This window comes from Ceratosolen solmsi, unplaced genomic scaffold (genome assembly GCF_000503995.2).
Source record: "Ceratosolen solmsi marchali unplaced genomic scaffold, CerSol_1.0 scaffold7, whole genome shotgun sequence".
Lineage (NCBI taxonomy): Eukaryota > Metazoa > Arthropoda > Insecta > Hymenoptera > Agaonidae > Ceratosolen > Ceratosolen solmsi.
Genome location: NW_011948413.1, coordinates 17151038 through 17174601, shown reverse-complemented (window position 1 = coordinate 17174601; position 23564 = coordinate 17151038). Strand labels below are relative to the sequence as shown.

The 23564-nt window shown below is 26.1% G+C and overlaps 3 protein-coding genes across 3 annotated transcripts; 2 read left to right on the top strand and 1 right to left on the bottom strand.

Moving 5' to 3' along the window:
- Positions 1-2360: 2360 nt before the first annotated feature.
- LOC105367724 (sentrin-specific protease 8) lies at positions 2361-3017 on the top strand. The gene has a single exon (XM_011506493.1). It carries the CDS (start codon positions 2361-2363, stop codon positions 3015-3017), a length of 657 nt encoding a protein of 218 aa, XP_011504795.1.
- A 518-nt stretch (positions 3018-3535) lies between these two features.
- Positions 3536-7012, top strand: LOC105367723 (uncharacterized). The gene is made up of 10 exons (XM_011506492.1): positions 3536-3666; positions 3758-3902; positions 4425-4553; positions 4644-4846; positions 4913-5081; positions 5163-5288; positions 5361-5417; positions 5676-5898; positions 5986-6168; positions 6378-7012. Exons 2-10 carry the CDS (start codon positions 3798-3800, stop codon positions 6563-6565), a joined length of 1383 nt encoding a protein of 460 aa, XP_011504794.1. The 5' UTR covers positions 3536-3666; positions 3758-3797; the 3' UTR covers positions 6566-7012.
- A 4468-nt stretch (positions 7013-11480) lies between these two features.
- On the bottom strand, positions 11481-22750 carry app (Palmitoyltransferase app). Its single transcript, XM_011506335.1, has 10 exons — positions 22501-22750; positions 20984-21163; positions 20348-20508; positions 20124-20282; positions 19408-19545; positions 18858-19012; positions 18188-18305; positions 18002-18111; positions 17455-17578; positions 11481-11861 (listed from the first exon to the last, which is right to left on the bottom strand). The coding sequence occupies exons 2-10, from the start codon at positions 21130-21132 to the stop codon at positions 11536-11538; spliced, it is 1440 nt and encodes a 479-aa protein (XP_011504637.1). The 5' UTR covers positions 21133-21163; positions 22501-22750; the 3' UTR covers positions 11481-11535.
- Positions 22751-23564: the final 814 nt, after the last annotated feature.

The window sequence follows — 23564 nt, the reverse complement described above, 5'->3', positions numbered from 1 at the left end:
TTGTTGTAAAGAAGAGATCTTATCAACATCTTTTATCTCCGATATCAAAAAATAGAATTATAATATTGTAAAAGCATTCGATAATTATGACATAAAATTTTTGTGTTCTCCGCAAAAACATTACGAATTACTTGACTCGCAGAAACCCCAAGCAAATATCACTACTGAAGCTGTCAATCTCTTTAGCTGCACGATATACAAATCACTTGCTTGAGATTCTTGATTTTTTATAAAATTATTACAAAGCAAAGAGTCAAAGGCTGTCATATTATATGACAGTTGTAGAAACTGTATAAAAGCTTATGATAATACTTCATTAATAATATTTTCTTTCAATATTTTTGTTGTCAATAATAATTACTTGTATTAAAACATAATATACTAATTAATACAAGCTAAATGATATTTAGTTTCGATATTATTTCTTATTATGAAATTAATAAATTCACACTTAATTAATTGGCATAGTTTATGTTTTCATGTTTTTTTTTTTTTTTTTTACTATTAATTATTTTCAATCGCTTGTTTCAACAATATTATATTCAATATTAAATTATTAATTTTTATTATAATCAATTAAATAAGTCATTAGACTTTTTAGACTACAATAAATAAAGTTAATTTTTAATTCAGACTAAAGTGAGTTCAATAAATATTTTAATGGTCTATATTGACTAGATCGAGCATACCATGAATCCTAGGATAAGTTATTGATAAATCAATTGTATACATTTTAATCAGTAGTCACATTTAATTCCCATTTTTTTACTGTGAACATACTCAACGCTACTGTAATGTTATAATTAAAAAGCTAGTCTATGTATATCAAATTCAATATGTTATTACATAATGCCATTATAAATTAATACAGTTCCAAATATTGCTTCCTGTTATTATTCCACGTAATCTATTAACTATTTAAATTGATTTTGGAACGAATAACTATTAAAATATTCAAAATCATTATATTAATTAACAATTATATTAATATATCAACAATTATATATTATTATTATTGAGATATTATCACGATTTTAAATAAGACAGACAGTAAAAATAATATTACATGTGTTAAATTAAACAGAATTAAAATATTAACATAATAGTTGTAATGAATTTTAGCGAATCTTCCTTTAAGCGAATACTTTTCATGCAATGTTTTCATCCAGGAATCTAATGCACATATATGTTTATAAAGATTTGTAATATTAATTTTGCAAAATTACTGTAAACATAAATGTTTCGTATAAATACTAATTGCTCACATAAGAATATGAGTCGCATAATTTTGTTTTATTTTGCTTTCATCACATTGAAGACTGTGACCTGTAACTTGGCAATAAAATTTATTGCTAAAACTTTCGTTATACCCGGTGTAGTAATGCATTATCTACAAAACATCAATGATCTAATGTTAAAATGATGATTATAAAGTTAATCTTATAATTATATTTATATAATGATTTTAATTTACTCTTAATCAATTAATATATAACGAATGCATATTTGCAAAAATGCCCATTCAAATGACTTACAATCATGAACTAAGGATCAATATTGCTAAAACAGCAGTGAGTAACAAACATTGTTTGTTACTTGCACAAACGATACCAAACAAACAAGGCTCGTTCGAGGCATGCGCAATAGATGTCTGAAATCTAATTTCGTTTAGCTTATTCGAGTGCACACAATTTAAAACAAAAGTCACAAAGTATTTTGTATTTATGAGAATTATCGAACTCTATAATAATTCTCTTATTGTTTTAATTTTTCTGTTTCAATTAATATTTAAAAAAATGTGTATTTTTCATTCAAGATTTCTTGATTAAAATTACATTAATATTAATAATATTAAGAAATGTAAATAAAATTACATTTTCAATAATAATTGCATCAATGATAAAATACATAAATAATTCATAATTATATGAATATATTCCCTAGTCTTATGTATTTATTATTTTTCATTTAAATCTTAAAATTATCGATATTTTTATTTTTGATTAAAAATACATTCATCCCGGGATTTCTTATTATGAAAAGTTAATTACGGAAAATAACGAGGTGTTATTTAAAAATTCTTTCAAACTTCATTATGTATTTCATTTCATGTCAATAGACTTACGCATTCGTCGCACGCCCTCTACGTTACCAATGCCAATTGAACATTTTATGTTACAATCTAAATAGCAATTCAGGTAAATATCACATAATTTTTTTGTTGTTTACGATTTTGATATTTCAAAAAAATACTTTCACCATTTTTGTGTATCTTTTAAAAAGTTTTTTAATTAATATCTGTCTTCAATTTTTCCTCTAATGTTTATTATTTTTTTGTATGTTTAGCAGAATTGAAAATAATGGCATTGCAGGATAATGTAGACGATGTATTTCTAAGCTACAATAATTCTCTTATTCGCCAAGGAGATGTAAATCTTTTACGTGGACCTTATTGGTTAAACGATACAATTATAGGGTTTTATTTTGAATTTCTCGAAGATAAATATGAAGCATTAATGCCTGAAGCCCTATTTGTATGTCCAGAATTAACTCAACTGTTAAAAGTTACTGCTTCAAATGAATATTCTGCCTTACTTGATCCAATTAAGGCAAAGGAAAAAAACTGGATTTTTTTCCCTCTGAATGACTGTAGCAGTCTGGAAAGGCCAGGTGGTACACACTGGAGCTTATTAGTATTTTCGAAAGTTGAAAAATCATGCTTTCATTATGATTCTTCGAGAGGTTTAAATACATCCATTGCCAAGGACTTGTCAAAAAAAATTATGCATTATTTATTGGGCAATAGTGATGGAAATTTTATTGAAATCGATTGTCCTCAGCAAGACAATTCGTACGATTGTGGTTTATTTGTACTTTATTTCGCAGACAATATTCCAATACATATTCAAAAAAAATTGAAAATTAGCTTTGATTTTGAGTTTATTCAGGAGGAAATCAGTTATTTTCGAACAGTTCTTTTAATTTTAGTGCAGAAATTAAAATACCAGCAACTGTAAATATACTTATTATATAAATTGATTAATATTTTTACTCTTAAATACTAATTTTTATAAAAAGAGGATAAAACTAACTTATGTACATATATCGCTGTAATAATAATAAAGTAATAACGTTAAAAATAAATAAATACTTATTTTCATTTGAATGTTGAAATGAAAATTGATTCCCTTGTATTAAAAAATTTTTATTTTTAAACTATATAGCAATATTTAACTCATTGATTGTTATCATGAAAAATCTATCATATTTTTATTAATAGTATTATTTAATATTAATAGTATTTATCAATATTATATAGAATATTATATTATATTCTGTTTAATTAGTCGAAAGGCTTAATATAAATGCTGTATTCAATAAATCTCTAATTATTCGATTATAAAATTATCTATAGATTTTTCTTATTAAAATTATGTATAGAATTTATTTATTTTAATATTTTAATCATTGATATAAGAAAAATTATGGGAATCGAAAATTTTCAGAATTAGTTGGTAATTCAGGGATCTTCAAAAACAAGTGATAATTTATGGGAAAGTTGATACATTATGATCAACGATAGCGGTTCAAACTAGCTGTTATTACAAATTGAGTATAAGTTCACGATTTCTCTCATTTGTAAGAAACTATAATCCTAATATATATGTATGTATATGTATATTTTTTACTAAAAAAAATTGATTTGTTTTTTAACTTATTGGAGCATAATACCATATTTTAACATATTGTTATACAGTACAGTACCATTAAGGTTTTTATCGAAAATACGAGACGCAATGGTCGTAATGCATCGTGAACTTCATTTGGAAGAACACCATATAAGATATATTGAATCAAACTACAATATTGATGGTGATTCGGTTGGATTCGTTTTGGGACAGGTTAAACTTATAAATAAATTTTTTTCACTTAACTCTTGGAGCAGCTGTTACATTAGTTGCTTTGAATTTTATTAATCATTCATAATTGTCTGTATTGTAAGCCAAAACTATGATAATACATTTATAATTCTCATGAATTACTTTATACCAATAATTTACTTTACAACAACAACAACAACAATAATAATAATTGTTGATTATAAAGTTATTTGTACTTTATATTCTTTATAATCGATAGAAAATAATGATTTGTATATGTTTATATACTTTTTTAATATTATTTTTATACTGTAGAAAGGAAATAAATTTTTAATAGAAAGCTCTTCTAAAACAAAATTTATTTACATTTAAAAAGTATAATATAAAATAATATTATTTTTTTAAATGATTGATTTTTGTATTATGATTGTATTATATTAAGATGAGATATTTTAATATTATACAAATAACTTATGTATAAAAATACTGTTATGCTTATTATGTAATGAATAAAATTATATTTCAAAATTTTTTAATTTTCAGAGTATTACCAATCAAGATTATATCTTTCAATTCGTAAAAGCGGGATCAATATGTACAAATGCAGGAGGTGACTTAGTAACTTCATTTAATCATGTCTCATATCATGCCATCCTTACTGCAGCAAAAGATGTACAATTAATTGGATAATAATTAAAACAAGTTTCTTAATGTAATTTTGTATTAGTCTTTTTCTAAATTAAAACTGTTTATTATTTGAAGGTATATTCTGGTTTGCCAAGTGGAATGACTGTCTTAGGAATATTCACTAATGGTCCTGGATTCTGTAAATTAGACAGAGAAAATGAAATGAAATATTTAAAAATTATAGAAGCTATAAATGAAGCATTAACATCAGCTGCGCCAAATTTACTAGGCTGTGGGAATCCTGAGTTTCTAGTATTAAATTGCGAATCGTGTAAAAAGTATATTTTATTTTATTACATAAAATTGTATTACTTAATCTTATATTGATTAAAAATTATTTATAGTATTAATTGTAAATCAGTTGATTTACGTAATAAACATCCACAAGAATTTTCTCCAGTTGATGTGAAAATTGAGAAGGAACCTACCAAATGGTATCATATGGAAAGTGCAATTAATTTGGATTATGTTATACCACTTCCTTATCAGGATGTTAGGGAGGACACCAATTTAGTAATATTCTATTTACTTGAAATTTTATTTTAATCTTAAATTGTAATTATTTTTATAACAATTATATATTTTATGTTTCAGTATTTATTAAATGAATTTAATAACATCATGCGTTCTTCTATTGTACTTATTGATGGTGAATTGAGACCATATTTTTCAAAATTAAAATCAATTTTCAAAGAAGACACTTTTAATGAAACAAAATACTGTCCTAAGAAAGAAAATGAAAAGAAGAAAAATGAAACAGATAAAAATGAAAAGGAAAAGAAAAAAAGTGAAACAGATAAAAATGAAAATGATGTTAAAACTATTCAATGTGAAATTTATTCATCTTATGTAAGATGTCATTGAAAAACTAATTAATTTTAATTTTAATAATTATTTTAATTAAAGAAAATTTAATTCATTTTAGATATTTTATTATGCAGTATAATATTTATTTTATTTAATTTTTGAAAATTTACGTTTTTTTTTAATTATCGATTGTAATTTTACAAAATAATGACTATAGCTTAATTATTTTTAATCATAAAATATAACTGTATTTTGATGTTTTATGTAAAAAAAAATATATCATTTTGAACTGTTTATCAGGATTTAGGTAGCAATGAAATTGACGAAATACTAACATTGGATTACTTAGTGCAATTACGTGGCCGACTATTTAGTAGAGCTGTTTGCCATGAATCACTTTCAATTCAAGATGTAGTGCACTATATAAAATATGATTATCTGAGAACATTGTTGACTAGAATTCAAGCATATCAGTGTATTCTAAGGAATTGTAATGTAGAGCAAATATATGCAAATACTGAAAGTAAAGTAAAATTAACATTAATGTTATAATGGATAATATTAATTATATCAATAAATTTTTATGAATTGTTACAATTTTTTTTTTCAGAGAATATCGCTCTCCATCAGCTACCAAGACGTATTTTAATACAATTACCTCCATATAAAATACCAATATCATTATATGTATACCCTAATGATCAATTCTATAAATCAATTGATATGACTGATATCTTACTACGATTATACAAACCATCAGAACTTGTTGAAGTAGACATGGAACAAATAATTGGTAAATCTTGTTCATAATTTTGTAATTGTATCATTTGTAAGGTCTAAAACAGTTACTAATTAAAAACTCCTTACACCTTATCATTTAGTAATTTAATTAAAATACAAAAATAATTTTTAAATATTACTTACTGCAGATAAATTATAAAACATAACAAAATTTTAAGTAGTGTTATAATTAATTACAAACAATTGATATTTCTTTTGCTTATACAGATGAATCACAATTACCATGGAATCAATCACAGTCTAAGCAAAATACAGTAAAAGCTATTCATATGGACCAATGCAAACAACTAATACCAAGTAATCAATTTATATTATATACGTCAGGTGTTATAGCATTAATCATTCTAATATTTGCAATTTTGTTACACCAATTATATTCTGAGAAATAGTAATAATTATTTGTAATTGTTATTACTGAAATACAAGAATGTAACATCCTATTCTGTATGCAGACACATACGTATGCGTACAGATGCATTTGTACATTATATATGCTTATACGATTTAGACAAATTATACGATACTTAAGTTTTTACAAATGCTGATATGCAGTTTGCATAAATTAAAAAACAAAAAGAACTTTACTTGTTTGGTTATTAATATACCAATAGATTTTAAATAACCAAATAACAAATAATAATATGGAATTGTATGATAAAGTAATGCAAAAAAATGTTGCATAATAGTGAAGTGTTATTTTTTAATTGTCAAAGGATTTAGATATTGAAACATTTCTTAAAAATCAAAATTTTATCATCTACTTTGTATTATTGCAGTAAGTAATCTGCAATCTGAAATAATGTAAATATATAAAGGTAATCTTTCAACCAATTCAAATAAAGGTTATATAATTATAGGTATATAAAAATTGTATATAGAGAAATTTACTCTTATTATTTATAATAATATTTTATAACAAGATTCTAATATTAATGCTTTTATTTATGTTACTGATCAATAGAATAGCTGCATTTCAAATCATCAATGTCGTATGTAATAACCATTACCATTGTTAAAACTGCATAATTAACTTTTCTACAAATAATTTGAAATACTTACTTTTTCTTTTAAACAAACTTATTTGTACAATTCACTTTTTTTTATTTTCCATAGCTAAACAATATTTAGGGCATTAAAAATGTCTTATCTTAGCATTGACACAAAAATATTTAAATATAACGCAGAGATAAGACCTCCATTAAAATCTGTCAATTGCATTCAAACATTTATCAAATCAAATTATTAAAACATTCTATAATCTAATTGCAGCTTACAACCAATTTGAAATTCCTTAAATAATATGTTCTGGAACCTAGAACCTAGATTATAATATTTAAAAGTACTTTTACGTCCCAATCCACTAACAAAACCTATTGATTATTAAAATTTGGATACTCCTTTGCAAGAAACCTTTGTATATATTATCTCATTCTTGGTACAACTAATGATATTTGAAACTAATTGATATTGGGCCTTTTAAATGATAAGAATAAGTTTATCATTAAGAAAAATTTGAAAAAAAACAACAGATTAAACTCAACTCAATGATAAATGTTGCAACCCCTTATAATAAACAATTAAATAAATATGTAAGCTTTTGTATTATGATAAAAGAAAATAATATTAATATGCTTAAATTGTACAAATATAAAATAAAAGCGAATTCAAATGCAAAATAAAAATTTGTTTCATTTATACTAACATTAGAATTTTACCTAAAGTACATTTGTTTTAACAAAGATTTATCATGCGTGTATAAATGCATATTAAAAAAGTATAAAAAATGTTTGTATCAACAATATTGCAAATTTTTTATTTCAATTAATATATAATTAAATTTTTTTTAATAAAAATGCGTATAAAAATATTTTAAGTATCGAAAACAAAATTAATCTATAATAAATTTAGATTAAAAATTTTAAACAATTATGCAATTATGTTGTAGTATAATACTAGTCACGTAAGATTTATCTAAACTTATATAAACTTACTTGATATTTAAATATAATAATTATACAGATAGTCACTAAATACGTACAACGAGTGTCTGATTATTAATAAATGTAATAAAATATTAAACAACATATTTCATTTTGTATTATGCACCTTCATAATTTCATTCTTTTTCTATATAGAATAAGCATACTTAAATGCCCGATAATAATATTAATTTTAACTATTTACATGTAAATAAGAATGAAAATATATGTCAATTTTGAATAAGTAAAAATATATTATATGTATACATAGTGATATTTAAACTATATTTTATTTTAAACAACTTCCAAAATTAATAAATAATTAAATAATTTTCAATTCTGATAATTAAAAATTACTTGAATATATTTTCATGTATAAATAGTTAAAAATCAGAATTTTATTTTACAGTAAGAAGCGTTACATAGTAGGTCAAATCTATACGAATTTAACAGTATATATTTAAAATATTTTAATAATTTGTCAACGTACATCAATAAATTGCCTGTTCGACTAATGTCTTAATTTACTCACAATATTAATTAGGGCAATTTATTTATTATAAATCCAACGATATTCTTTATAATTTATTATTATCTAAATTCATATTTCGTATTTTTAATGAATATACAGTCGAGTCTTCTATTCCTAATTAGAAAATTTCAATGAACACAATTCTAATACTTTCATCTAACAAACATAAACATGCTGATCAAATATTTGCATACTATTTAACAAATATTTAAATATAATAACAAACATTTTATATATATTTTATTTTCAAAAATGATTTATACCCTATTATACATTTTTTAGCTTATTATATTTTATACAATTTTTGTACACTTTAAATGTTTATAATATATTTACCATGTACGCTTCATTGGATTAACTAAAGTTTATGAGAAACCAAAAATTTCATATATGAGAAATTATATCTAAAATATCGTGCATGTATTTTGATATTAAACTATCATATATGAAATGTTTAAATTGTGTTGGTGGAAGACTAAGTACAATTAAGACAGAGTATTAAAGTAATAAATCTATATATTAATTACTTTAATATCAAGAGATACAATAAAAAAAAAAATAAAAAAAAAAACAGTTCCAATCTTAAAGTTATTAGGCATATATAAAGAAACGTAATTTTTATTAAAAGATATTTCTTATTTTCATTATTTTTTAAATATATACATTCAGCCTTAATATAAAGCTTGTCGTTTCTATTCGTTTGTATTAAATATAAAAGATCTACTTCATTATTTCATTTCAGTATTTCTAAGCAATTATTTTTCACTAAAAAATTTACCCAATGTATACGATTTCTAAATAAAATCTTAACATACATATTTTTAAAACCAAAATTACATATTTTCATTCCATTTTAAACGATTTATGATTTGTAAATATTAATACGTGATGATATTGAAAATATAATCAGTTTAATAATTGAATCGTACGAATAAGGTAAATTTTTCTATAGATGAAAATGTAAAAATATGTTTATACAAATAATCCATAAACTTATAATAATCATCATTTAATATCAAATAGTGAAACTTTCTATATCCCAATTATTAAAACCTTATACTAAAAAACATTGTAAATATTAATATAATATTGATTAAATATCGTACCATTATAAAATTATAATTATGAAATATTTTGTTTAAATCTTCAAAAGTCCTTTTACTATAATTCGGTCAAGTAAGAAAATCAACAAAATTTTGTTGTTTTTAAAAAAATCAAATTTCAATATTTAAAATAAAGAGATTTGGAGAATAATTCGCATTTTCCAAGATTTTGTCTTTATTTGTCGATTTCATATACTTAATATTTTATTAATTTATTATTCTCTTCATAAGCACGTACATTAAACTCTCAATTATTATATAAAAATATATTACTGACCATATGAACACACATACATAACACCATATTTAAATAACAATGCTACTGAGAAATCTAATGAATATAAATTTGAACAACTGTTTAACAAATAATCCCTAAAAGAAGGTAAATATAAATATATAATTATCACTATTGTTAAGGTATTGCCTTACTATAAATGCATTAATGGTTAGATAATGGAAAGTTTGAAAATGAAATTATATATCTCAAGTTATTGAAAGAATTACAAAGAGTCATTTTAATCTACAAATAAATGAAGGAAAACAGAGAAATACTTTAAAAACAAATTCAAATAACTATGTAATTTTGACAATTAGTATCCACTTCATAATTGTATTAAGTAATCAAAGAGCTAACTTTTATTTTCAAATCGTATATTACAGGTTATATTTCCCATCTGTGTATTATTCTTAAAACAATTCTCTTTAATAAAAAAATGTTGCTTTTAAACATTTGCCATATAACTAATGTATAAAATATATTGTAAAAAATATAAAAAAATTATAATGTTCAAACGACTAGGACTAATGTAGAATGTACGTGTTTCCAATGCCATCTAGAGTTCCAAGGAATTTCAAATTAAGTAGATAATACTCTTGGCGATACTTGACAACGAAAAAAATATGCGTTTTAATGAAAAATACATTAAAATATTTATCAACGTCAATTAATAGTGCTTTTAGTTTGTTGATAATTGAAATATAATTTGTATTGCCAAAATAAAATAATTTAATCAACATAATAATAAAGTTTTAATAATAAGATTTTTTATTTAAAAGAGAGTTATGTTTAAAACAGAGTTATCTTTTTGCAGTAATTAAAAAGATTTTATACATTGTTTACTATATTCAGAAAAAATCTGAAACTAAACTAAAAGCGATTAAATAATAAACTGTGCGTTTTTTATTTAATATCTAATATTACTAACGAAAAAATTCATATCTATCTATTGTATGCCAGTCAAAATAAACTAATCAACTTAAAAACTATATTTCACATATGCAATATTCCATTCTCATTTGGAAATTTTCTTCTTTTACACAAATATTTAGTAAATTAAATATTTGTTAATAATTTGTGTCTATCAATAAATATACTGTTAAATAATGTTGATTATACAATGTAACGATAACTGAAATGATAGCTACTTGGTGTATAGTAAAACTAGTTCATGAAATTTTTGCTCTGAATAATAATAGGTGTGACGAAATGAATAGCAAGTACATTCTATGACATAATCGTTGTAATTGAAAGAGAAATTGAAGCGGAGAATCAGTAAAAACCAGATCGAACCAATTTTCCTGGCCAAAGCTTCGTTAAGGCATTCATCCCTCGTGTTCACGAAAATTTTCTAATCAAGATACACGTGATACAAACATTTTGCGGTATTGTAAAAAAAAAAAAAAAAAAAAAAAACAGATAATAAAAATGATCCTAAGTTATTTCTCAATTTTCCATCACAGTCTTCTCAAATGGCGCCTAATTTTATTAATCCAGCTTGGCTACCTCGACCAATACTAGCTTCTTCGAGGGAATCAAGATCGAGGGCCGATTCAATCATTGTCGTATCTTGAAGAAGCCTCAGCCGTGATGCCGAGAGCGGCGTCATGACAGTTGCCACGGGTGGCAGTCCTGGCGATTCGAGACCAGCCGTCGAGAGGACGGTGCAGCCGGTCTGACGTATCCCCGGTGCTGGTAATGGCTCTATTTCGTCGATATCGATGGGTGCGAGGTTCAATGAGGCTAGCGGTACCTCGTTCGATACTATTTGACTCGAGTTATTCACCACATTACCTGTAAATAATTCAAAGCGAATATTAGCTAATTAACAGTTGCTAAATTGAGTCTATCATTGCTAACTTAATCCAGAAAAATATTCGATAATATTCTTTAATGTGAATTCGATAAAATTTTGAGAGGTAAGCGAAATTAAGAAGACAAGAAAATTATCGATAAGTTATGTATTTGTATTTTTCTGGGTTTTAAAGAACAAAAAATGGCTTACTTTAACCTTTCTTTTACTTTCAAATCTATTTAAATTATATAATATTTGTCAAAATAGGAATGCCATTTTTAATTTATACCTAATAGATATAAGTCAGAACTTAAATATTACAATATTTTAATTTGACGGCCAATTTTACAAGTTTTTATTTTGATTTTCAATGTTCCATACAATTTTCTGGGTAATCGATAAACCATTAGATACATATTCTTGTAATACTGTATTGATTATCAGAATTAGGGCACATATAAGTTGAAAAAAAATTACTATTATTTCAAAATGCTTTTTCATATTCCCAAAAAATATTTTAAAAAAATGAATAAGATATAGAAGTTAAAGTTATAAATACAATATCTAATAAAGTTCAATGCCTTAATTTATATTTTATCATTGATTCGGTAATGAATATTTACATATAATTCGATACTTTCAGTTTTTTTTTTTTTTATATTAATATAAAAATTTCCAATGCTTGTTCAGTAAATGGTATGAATTTAATTCTATTTGTCATTTATGCCCTTTAATTTAAATTATAATAATAATTAATGCACATACATGTAGAAAAAAGTATGGAATTTATTACTTCGATACTTTTGCATATATTTTGATTAATTAAATTAAAACTATATGTTGAAATCCGAAACTATTCTATTTATTATAATTTTAGTAGTATATAGTAAATAATTGGATAGCCATTTATTGTTCTTACATATTCAATGTACAGTTGAAACATTTTATTTTTACTATTTTCATAGATATGATATTCAGTTAAAATCGTTACATTTATATTTTTTAATAGAGAATATAGATCGTTGAAAATTATATATTTTCTAGTAATAAAATATTTTATGGGAAATGTATTGCAAATAAAATAAATCAATTGCAATCGTTCATTTTCAACTGCAAACGAAAATGTAACAATTTGTATTTGTGTACAATTTTTATGATACAATTAGATTAATACATTATCTGTAAAAATTGATACTAATTAAACTGCAAGAAATCTTGAAATTTATATATATATATATATATATATATATATATATTTGTTTTCTTCTTTTGATTAAAGATGATTTTATGTAAAAATTGTACACAAAATGAGTGAAAATTATCTACTTGATGAGTGCATTATTTGAAATTGCATGATTATTAAATAAATAAGGCTTAAGTACAAAATAGAAAACATAAAATATTGCGTTTCTGTGTTCACAAATAAGTGCATTAATATACATGTAATAACCTGAATCATAAAAATATTGTAGATCTAACAAATAGATTATCAATTTCTACTTTTAAAATTTAGTGACACATATATAAGTATATTTTATCAACGGATAGCCTATTAAAAATAGTTCATAGGGCTTTTATAGTATTATGGTTAGGGTCCGATTAAATATCGATTATTTTAATTGCATACATCGATTAAATTACACAAGAATTTTTTTTTTCAATTAAAAGATTTTATATACATATACTTCTGTACGTATAATTTACAATTCGCGTGATGATAGAGTAAATTTTTCTTTAATTTTCAAAAGCCTTTGAAATACAAATATAGCTTCAGTATTTTGCAAATTTTAGAATAGTAATATTTAAATATCGTATTAATATTAATAATATTTCATATAAAACCGAAGAATAATATATTTACTTTTTAATAAAAACATTTTAATTACGTTCAAAAACTTGATACGAATTGGAATTTTTACGAAAAATCAGTCCAAAAATACAAAAATGATAAAGTTATTTATATAATTGAATTGCAAAAATTTACAAACTTTCAACCATCGTCAAATGGTTTGAATATTTATAAACTACTCATTATAAGCTATTTTTTTTTTCTCTAAAAAAACTTAAATAAAAAAACACAAAAAACTTAACAATTTGCTAATAACCAATAAACAAAATAAACTACATTAAAAATCTAATTTTATATTATGTTAATTGGCCAATTCACCTATATGTATTAAAAAAAAAAATAAAACAATCAATGTATGGGGATGCTTTCATATGTGAAAAATAAACTTACCAGGCTGTATGCACCGAGACCTCGTTTATCGGATGAAATTACAAGCAACAGAGAAATAAGATTTATAGAGTCATAAAAACAGTAAAAAAATTGTATCTATAAATTTTACTGTAATTTAATTATGTCATTGTATCAAATTTAACTTATACTTGATATTTATATTATTATTTATAAAGACTAAATTAAACGTGTAAAGGAAAATTGTAAGAAAAATTCAAATTAACTGAATTAATCATTCGGGACTATAAAACAGATTAAATTTACATTTAGTTTTTGAGATTCCGGAAGTATATATACGACTATAAAATTAGTATCGTAAAATTTATGAATAATAAGCCAACTCAATTAATCAACATCATATGTTGGAAAAAGTTTTTTCTAATTAAAATTATTTAAAAAAATTTGTGTTTCATATTTTGCAAACATTTATATTAATGTTGCCTGTTATCTTTAACAAATAAAATAAAATCCTGGGCATAATGTAAACCTACTCACTAACAATTACTTTTCAACGAAAATTGATATCAACAATGAAGCTACTTCTATATTATGCAATATTTTATGAAAAAATGAGCCTTTATAATTGTAGTACTACATTTTATATTCTATAAAATAAATTGATGAAACAAAAATATCCTACAACTGTTAACATGATGTATAACATAATAAATTTTCACATTTGACGAATATATCTTGGCTAATTATAGTTTATTTACAATGGTAAAATGTTTGTTTTATAATTATCAAATAACCAATTATTAAAATTAATTACTTATATTCGGAAATAAAATTATATATAATTATAAATCCTTAGATGTGCAATATATATTTGTTCGCGTAAATACTTCTAGAAGAATAGCATATTTATTACTAAAAATGTCGAATATTTATACAGGATAATATCATATTTTTTCGTCAGATAATTTAATATCAAATGTATATCAAATAATACATCTTGCAATAAAAAATAAAAGTCTAGCAATTATTAAAATTAAATATAATTAAAAAAAAAATTATTAAAAAATAAACTATAACTATTAATACGATAACAACAATTTTGAATTAATAATTAACATTTGCATACGTGACTGAATTAATCGAAATTAATTTGAATAAATTTTACAAAGTAGTTATAAAGAAATATAAAGATTATATATACTACAGTTTGAAAAAAATGTCGTATTAAATCTAATAAATATATATATATATATATATATATATATATTATTTTAATTAAATTAATTGTGCAACAGACTATATAAGCAGGATTATTTCCTTTTTCTTACGATAATGAACGAATTTTCATTGTAAACGTTTTGAGAAAAATATAATAATAACAAGATAGCACATAAACTACGATTTGGCTTGAAAAATTAGGTAATATTGCATTGGAACGACTATTATAATTTCTTTAAAAATTCGTATAAAATTTTCCCATTTTCATATTTTATGATAGATTTATTGCAGAAAAAATATTAAAATATGTTTGCTTTTATGCTTTCGCTATCTTTCGGTATAGATGAAACAAAGAGAATTTGATAAAGGCACATAATCGTATTTGGAGAATATAACTATGAATTATTGCAAAATAATTAAATATTCTTAGCACACATGAATTGAAAATTCAATGATTCAACCATATGTAATGACATTGTAATGCAAACGGGTATTAAGGAAACTATTTAATATTTAATATTACATGCACGTAGGTAAATGCTAAACATAATAAAATTAAATACTATTTGTTTTAAATATTATGGTTAAAAATATTTACAAGAAATACGTATCTAAATCAGTTTGTAATTTCAAAATTATTCAACAAGATTAAATTTTAATAATAAAATTGTTCAACAATATCAAGAATGTCTACTAGATAATTAACTTTGATATTCATTTTATTTTACAATTATTACCTTTAGTTTCATTTTTATTTAAATATAAAAAATTTTAACAAATATTTAAGTACTATCTATAATTATATATAATTTTATCTTTCTTTTAAAATAAATTACATAAAATCATTAATTATCACCATTTTCAGAACTGCCAAACCAAAGATATATCCCTTAAATTTAATTATCACATTTTACTTAATATTTTGTATTTACAATTTTAAAAAGGATTTCCAGTTGTTAATAGTACTAAAGCCTTATATTTAAGATTTAAAACGAATAATTATATGAATAAATAATTTTTTGATATCGATTAATGTTCAATATAAAATATGAAATCTTTGGAGTTAAAATCTCAATGATACATGCAAGAACGCATCGAAGTTGCACACAACATGTGTGTAAAATAAAGTTGTTAAAACTGATGTTTCAACAAAATTACTGTGATTATACTAAACAAAACAGTCATCATTATTCTTTAAATGATATCACGCAAGAACATGAGTCGAAACGCACGATGTCGATTGGGATTTTCAACTTTTTAAAGTTCATCGCTATCGCTCATCGAAACGTTCATCGTGTAACGTCCGTCGACGTAGTCTTTTTCAACTCTTCTAACACTGTCGTTCGGTCCAGCTTCGTATGGACAGAACGCACTATGCTCAGCGTACGGGTGGTACGCGTAATGATGTAGATGGTGTTGATCAAATGTAGCCGAGCCGAACTTATTAATCACGAGACCGATCGCATTGTGTCCTAATATCGGTAATCCGCCAGGGCTGATCATTCGGTTTGTCAAAAAGCCAGCATTGCCACTAGTTTTTGCAGCGAGGTACTTAAAACTGCCAGAGCCAATGCTGCTACGTGCCTCGGAACACCGCAAAGGAGTCGCGTACTTAAGGCTCTGTTGCGAGCTACAACTTCTCACGCTTACTCGCAGCGGATCCTCCGAGTAGCACTGCGGAAATTTTTTCAAGTCTGTAGTCGCGACCCGTGTCATTGTCGGTGTCATCGTCGTCATCGTCGTCATCGTCGTCGTACATGCCACATAATTGTTCAATTGACATTGCTCGGACTCGTGCTCCGTCTTAATAATTGATTCCTCGTCGTAACGCTGCAGGTACTTATGCATATCGGACCAGTAAGTCTGCTGGTTATCCGCGTATTTCTCGGCTATTATATTGCTTTCCGAGCAACGGTGATAATACTCGTCTCTGCAACGCTGAGGGTATCTTTGTAGATTCTCTTCGCAGCGGTACGCGTGCTTTTGGCAGTCTGGGGCACGAGGGGATCTCTCCTGTTGGTCCCAGGGGGTATCGATACAAGGTCGAGGGCTACCATTATATTTAACGGCAGATGAGTACGTATCGGGCGAGTACTGACTCGAATACGCGGGCAGGTCATTGGGGTATCGGGACAGTTGGTGAGCGCCGGCGCTCAAAGCGGACACGAGGGACTCACCGTTCATCGGCTCGACATGTGGCGATGAGTGGGGCTGCTGTTGTTGCCGTTGATGATTCGAGACGAGGTTGTTCGTGGACCCCGTATCATCACTGCCACTAATCGGTACTGCTACTCCATTTGACTGGAAAAAATTTATTTATTTAGTACTTCGTGAATTTATAATTAAAATAATTATTTTGATTAACTTCATAAATTGTTATCCATTTAGAGTTATTAATTTTGTTTTTTTATGTATCTATAAGAAGCAAAACGATAAGCTAGTCAGAATTTTTACAAATGATATTATAAAATTTATTTAAACTCAGTTCTTTCAATAGATTAAAAGAAAAGTAATTTTTCTCGTTGAGTAAAATCTGTATGTATAATAAAATTTTACAAACTTTTTATAATAAAATTAGAAGTAAAAAAGAATAATTATAAATTCAATTTAAAGTCCTTGTCAGAAGATCGACAAATCGAGTAGTTTAATGTATGCGCTTCATTTTATAAAAAGAAATGTTACGTTTGACAAATGTAATTTTGTCAATTCTAGGAATTAGCTTACCTGCGGCTGTACAATTTTCACAGTACCATAAGTCTTATCAGTTACTATACAATCTTCACTGACTCTCTCTTGTTCAGCTCGATACTCTGGCGTGACGACGCCTCTTCGGTCTAAAAATAAAATACAGTTGTATAAAATGAATAATAAGAATAATCGATATATTCGTTTCTAAAATCAGATTATTACCAATAAGGCTAGGAGGTGCTGGACCACAAAGTACATAGAAACAATTTCCGCAAATGTTTCTTTGACTATATGGGTTAAAGCTTTCTTGTCCTCTCTTACTCGTAAAGGAACCTTTAATCTGTAGATAAATAAATAAAAAATGTAATTTATGTTTATAATAAATAATACTTTCAAATCTTAGATTATTCAATTTTATAAATCATGATTTATTATAAAAGTTCTCAATTTTGATAATATTAGCAACATTATTGGTATATTTCAAGAGAAATAGAAACATGTCATTTTTAATAATTAACAATTTTCAGTTTTAATGATGACATCAAAAAAAAAAAAAAAAAGTATTTATCAATATACTAAAACTGAAAAAATTAATGTAACTTAAACGTATACAAATAAGTTGTTATCATCTTAGGTCATTGACATTTTAATACATGTCTTTGATACAATTTAACATAACTCTCTTTAACACAAATACATTATCGAATACTTCAAAATTTATGTAATAAAGGATATAACAGCGATCAAATAAAATTTCTATAAACACGTTCCTTATCTATTTATTTAAAAACTAAAAATAAATATAAATAATAACTTATTGCTTTATCTATTTCATATTAATTAATGCATTTCATATCTTTAACATAAAATTGTGTAATAAGAAGAAACGTACATCTTCATTAGTAGTTTGATTACTTGTTGCGAGGTATGTATGAAAACCAGCCAATCCTAAAATACTCCATACAGAAAAGAAACATACAACACCCACAACTACGCTACCTGGAGATAATCTTACAGCTTCTAGAAAAGGCTTGTTGTCTCTTGTTACTGTAATAATAAAAAAATAATTTATTTAATAATATACATATATATATATATATATATATATATATATCAATTAGTAATGTGCATTGAAACAATAATAAAACGGACATATAATTAAAATAAAAGAAGAAGATTTAATTTCCAATTCGAAGAAAGACTAGTGCTAGCTGTTATTGCAAAACAAAATTTCTATACATTTAAAAAAGTATTGTCCAAATATAAAATTTATAGGCTTATTTGAATTAGTTGATTTTCGAAAATCATAAAAATATTCGTTCTTTAAATATTATCATTATTTTATAACTTTAAATGCATCCTATACACTTCTCCGTTTAGTTTGCCGTAAAAAATAAAATTACCGAATTATATTGTTCTAATAATTTGAAAAATGTACTTACACATTATAAGATGTGTGACTGCACACGCAAATATAAAAACGCATAAAAATGCTAATGATACTATAAATGCATAGAAGTAGCGATAATTTCTGCGACCTACACAATTTCCCACCCATGGACAATGATGATCAAATCTTTCTGGAAATTTTAAAAAAGTATTAAAAATTTTATTACATATCAAGTAAGACTATAATACTTTTCATTACTTATTATTTAAAAATAAAGTCACGAAACTGTGGAAATTTTATTAAAATTTTTTATTTTCTTCCAAAATACGTAAAGCAATGATAAATAAAATATTTTAGTAATAACATTGTAACTCGAATTGAATAAAAACGTTATTAAATAATTGTAAATTCTTATTTTATATACTTATGACTATGTACACAGAATTTGATAATTGTTGACGGTATTTTTTAAACATTTATTACACAGATGTAAAGTTAAGCCTTATGATAAATATCACTATTATATGTACATGTCTTTTAATAAATGAAATAATATTTGTCAGTCTGAATTGAAAAAGTAAAAATTTATTGATGTTAATTTGAAATAAAAACATAATTGCAAGTATAATATACTTCTAAAAAGTTTTTGCACTTAAAAATCTTTAACACATATTGATATTAATAATTTCCGAATTTGACAATGTTTTGTGTCATAATAAGGAGCTACATTATTGGTTATACATTACATGTAAGAAATTCTTTACTTACCAACACAATTATCACACAAACTACAATGTGACGCTCGTGGTGGTCTAAATATTTTACATGTGAAACAGTACTTTAATTTTACAGGTTGTCCCCTGACTAATACCTCTTTTGTCCTTGGAGGTGGCCTGTACGTCGGTGAATTACCATTATTTGGCACTTCTACAATAACATTTCAAAAATTAAATACTCAACGTAGATAATTTTTCGTTATAAATAAATTATACCTATTTGTTTTTCGATGTATGCTGCTTCTTCGGGAGTCGCACGGGGTATCACACCAGGATCACTAAAACTAGTCCGAAAAAGGGCGGACATTACAAAAATAAACAACAAACCACCTATGACTGGTATTGCAGGCGTTATATTCTCTGCTAAGAATGGGCAGCTAAAACATATCACGCAAAAATATTAAATCAAGTCTGAAATTTAGATATACATAAAATAAACATTGTTTGATATTTAAAACAATTAACAATAATAATTTAACAATTTATAAATTAAAAGATTTTACTCTTATTAAAAATCGAAATTAATATAAGTTGTAACAAGCAATTTTAAATATCCATTTTTCTATATAAATCAATATAAAATATTACATAAAAAATTTTATATTGTACAACTAAATTAAAAATAATTTTTAATACATAAAATCTTCAAAAACATCTAGATTTTCAAGTATATTACAAATTTAAACAAAAAACTATAAAATTTACTATAAAATTAAATCATCAAAATGCTTAATAATGCTCACAGATTTAATCTTATTTATCTATAAATATATTTTTGCCATATACACATTGGATTATATCAAACATAATGTTAAACAACTCAGATACAAATATTATCTAAAATATATTTACTCAAAGGCAAAAAATAATCCACTTGTCCCAGCAATCAAACATACTGTAACGTAAAAGACACCTGTTTCTGGTGCCATCATCACACGTCCATCGCAGCAGAAACGATTTCTGCCTGGAAATAGCTCCCACTTTCTAGTGATTCGAGGCATTTTAAATTTGCTATTGTTTATGATACAACATCTGAAAAACAATATATAATAATTTAATTAAATTAATGCTTATTTGTTAATTGCTCCCAATATACAATCGTACTTTTATATAATTAAGAATAGTATAGACTGTACTATTTTATCTTTAATGAATGTAAATATCATAGTCCAATAAAATTATTTACATCAAATTAGGAACAACAAATTTTATATAATATAATTTGATTTTGCAATTTTGGCCATTAAAATAATAAAATAATTCAATAATCAACTTTTATTTACAAAGTGTTTAAGAACAAAATTTCATTATTAAAAAAAAAAAAAAAAAAAAAATCATTTTTCGAGTATTATTCGTTCATTTCTTTGCTCATTTTTCCTACAGTTTAGCATATAGTAATATAAAGTTTAATTGATTTTTACGATAAATATTAAAAAAAACAACGTTGGAAGAAAAATAGTTGGATGCTCTATTGTAACATTGAAATTCTCTTAGTTCAATTATACATTCATTAATATGTTAGATAAAATTATATTTAAGTATATTGAGGAGAATTAACATTGTACAATATCGTTTGTCAATAAAATCAAATTAGCGACATCTTGATAAGTTCCAATTAAAAATCAATAGTTGAACAAACATTTGAACAATTTCGAAATATTTCGGATGTAACTTTTATATTGTGTCACAATGTGGGCGCACGCGCGCACACCCAACAAACACAAAACGTATCACATCCCTATAAAAATATAATTTCCCTATAAAAATACATGAGAGGTGGGGTTCATGTGCAAGCGTTGGAGCAACGTACAATCAACAAGTGTGAACCAGTAACTTTCTTGTCTCGAGAATTTAAGAGAGAATTGAAGTAAACGAAAAAGAAAAAAATAGAAAAAAATAAAGAAATGAAGCATCATATATTGCCACGTATTATTAAATATAAATTACTGTACAAAGCTCATTACAGCAATAGCAACATCGGATGAACAATTTTCGTTTGACGACAGGAAAAATTCGATATTCATTGAAATTCATGACCAATCATCTCATCCATTCTTTCGGCCGTTGATTTTCTAATTTACAGTAATCGATATTTAAAATACATAATTTAATAATTCTTTAAAATTCATAAGATTTCAATAAGTAAAAGTAAACGATTCGATTATAAATGATTATTAATAGAATTTAAACCTGTCAATTACCATTTTTAATCACGTAACTGTAAATATAAACTTCAAAGATTGCGCTCGGGAAGCGCTTTTCAGATACATCAACAATGCATCAAAACATGTCGTGAAAAATGGCAAAGAAATCTTTCATAAAACATAGAGTGTCAATAATTTTATTTAACAGCATAAGTACACACTCACACATAAAATATGCATATATTCGTCCTCTTGATATATCGCTTCTTCCCCCTCGCTCTCTTACTCTCATTTACATGCGTGCGCGCGCGCGCGCACGCACTCGCTCGCACACACCTTGCTCGCACGCTCTCACTCGTTCGCACGTTCGCACGTTCTCTCGTTCTCGTATATAGAAGTCGACAAAACCTTTGCCTTTGGCTGATGTACACCTCCTTAGCCGTTTCTTCTTCCTTCGAGCGTTCGCTCTTCTCTAGTCAACTTAATCTAATTCGCCAGGACCTCGACATCACCATCCTACTCTCGGCACTTCTCAGCCCACTGCGCCCCCCCCCTGCTCCGAGGGAGCGATGAAACGGGATGGGCGAGCAAGCCCTCAACAACGCGACCGACCGCGCACGTGCTTATTATCGTTGACAGTAGGTTCGACTGGCACCCAGGGCATCGGTCTCCGCAGCTGAGACTTCACCGGGAGGCGCTGCCTGTAAATCCATCCTCGTCGCACGCGCGCGCGCGCCCGCGCGCTCACTAAAATTGGGTCAAACGACGCTCGCCTGTCATTTACGCGCTCTCTCCCGCGTCTCGCAAGACTTACTACGATTGCCCCAAAGCTTCCCGATGCCTCATTTCGTCTCGACCTTCCTCACCAATGCCTCCCTACCCACGGGAGATCACGGAGAAGGCAGCCCCTGGTCCCCCTCGCCCTCAAAATGCCTTCCTTTCCTCGCCACTCGGCCCTCGGTTCTCTCCCACACTTTTCTCTCCCGCGCTCATGTATACATAGAGGCACGGCTGAGCAGCCTCGACAAACTTATTACACCTTCGAACGCATCGTCTCGGCGACCGAGCGATTATCAGGGCGACGACGCGCTGCTGCAACCAACCGAATCGGTCACTTCCACCGACGATGTCCATGCACGCGCGCACATAAGTAAGCGAGGCGAGTGCGTAACGCTAGCGTGGCGATAACTTACGGATCTCGTTCGCGATTTTCCCGGAGGGCCGCCGCTATGCCATTCGCGCGGACTTGCGGATATTTGACGCGTGTCGCGAGCTACGTACCGCAGGCA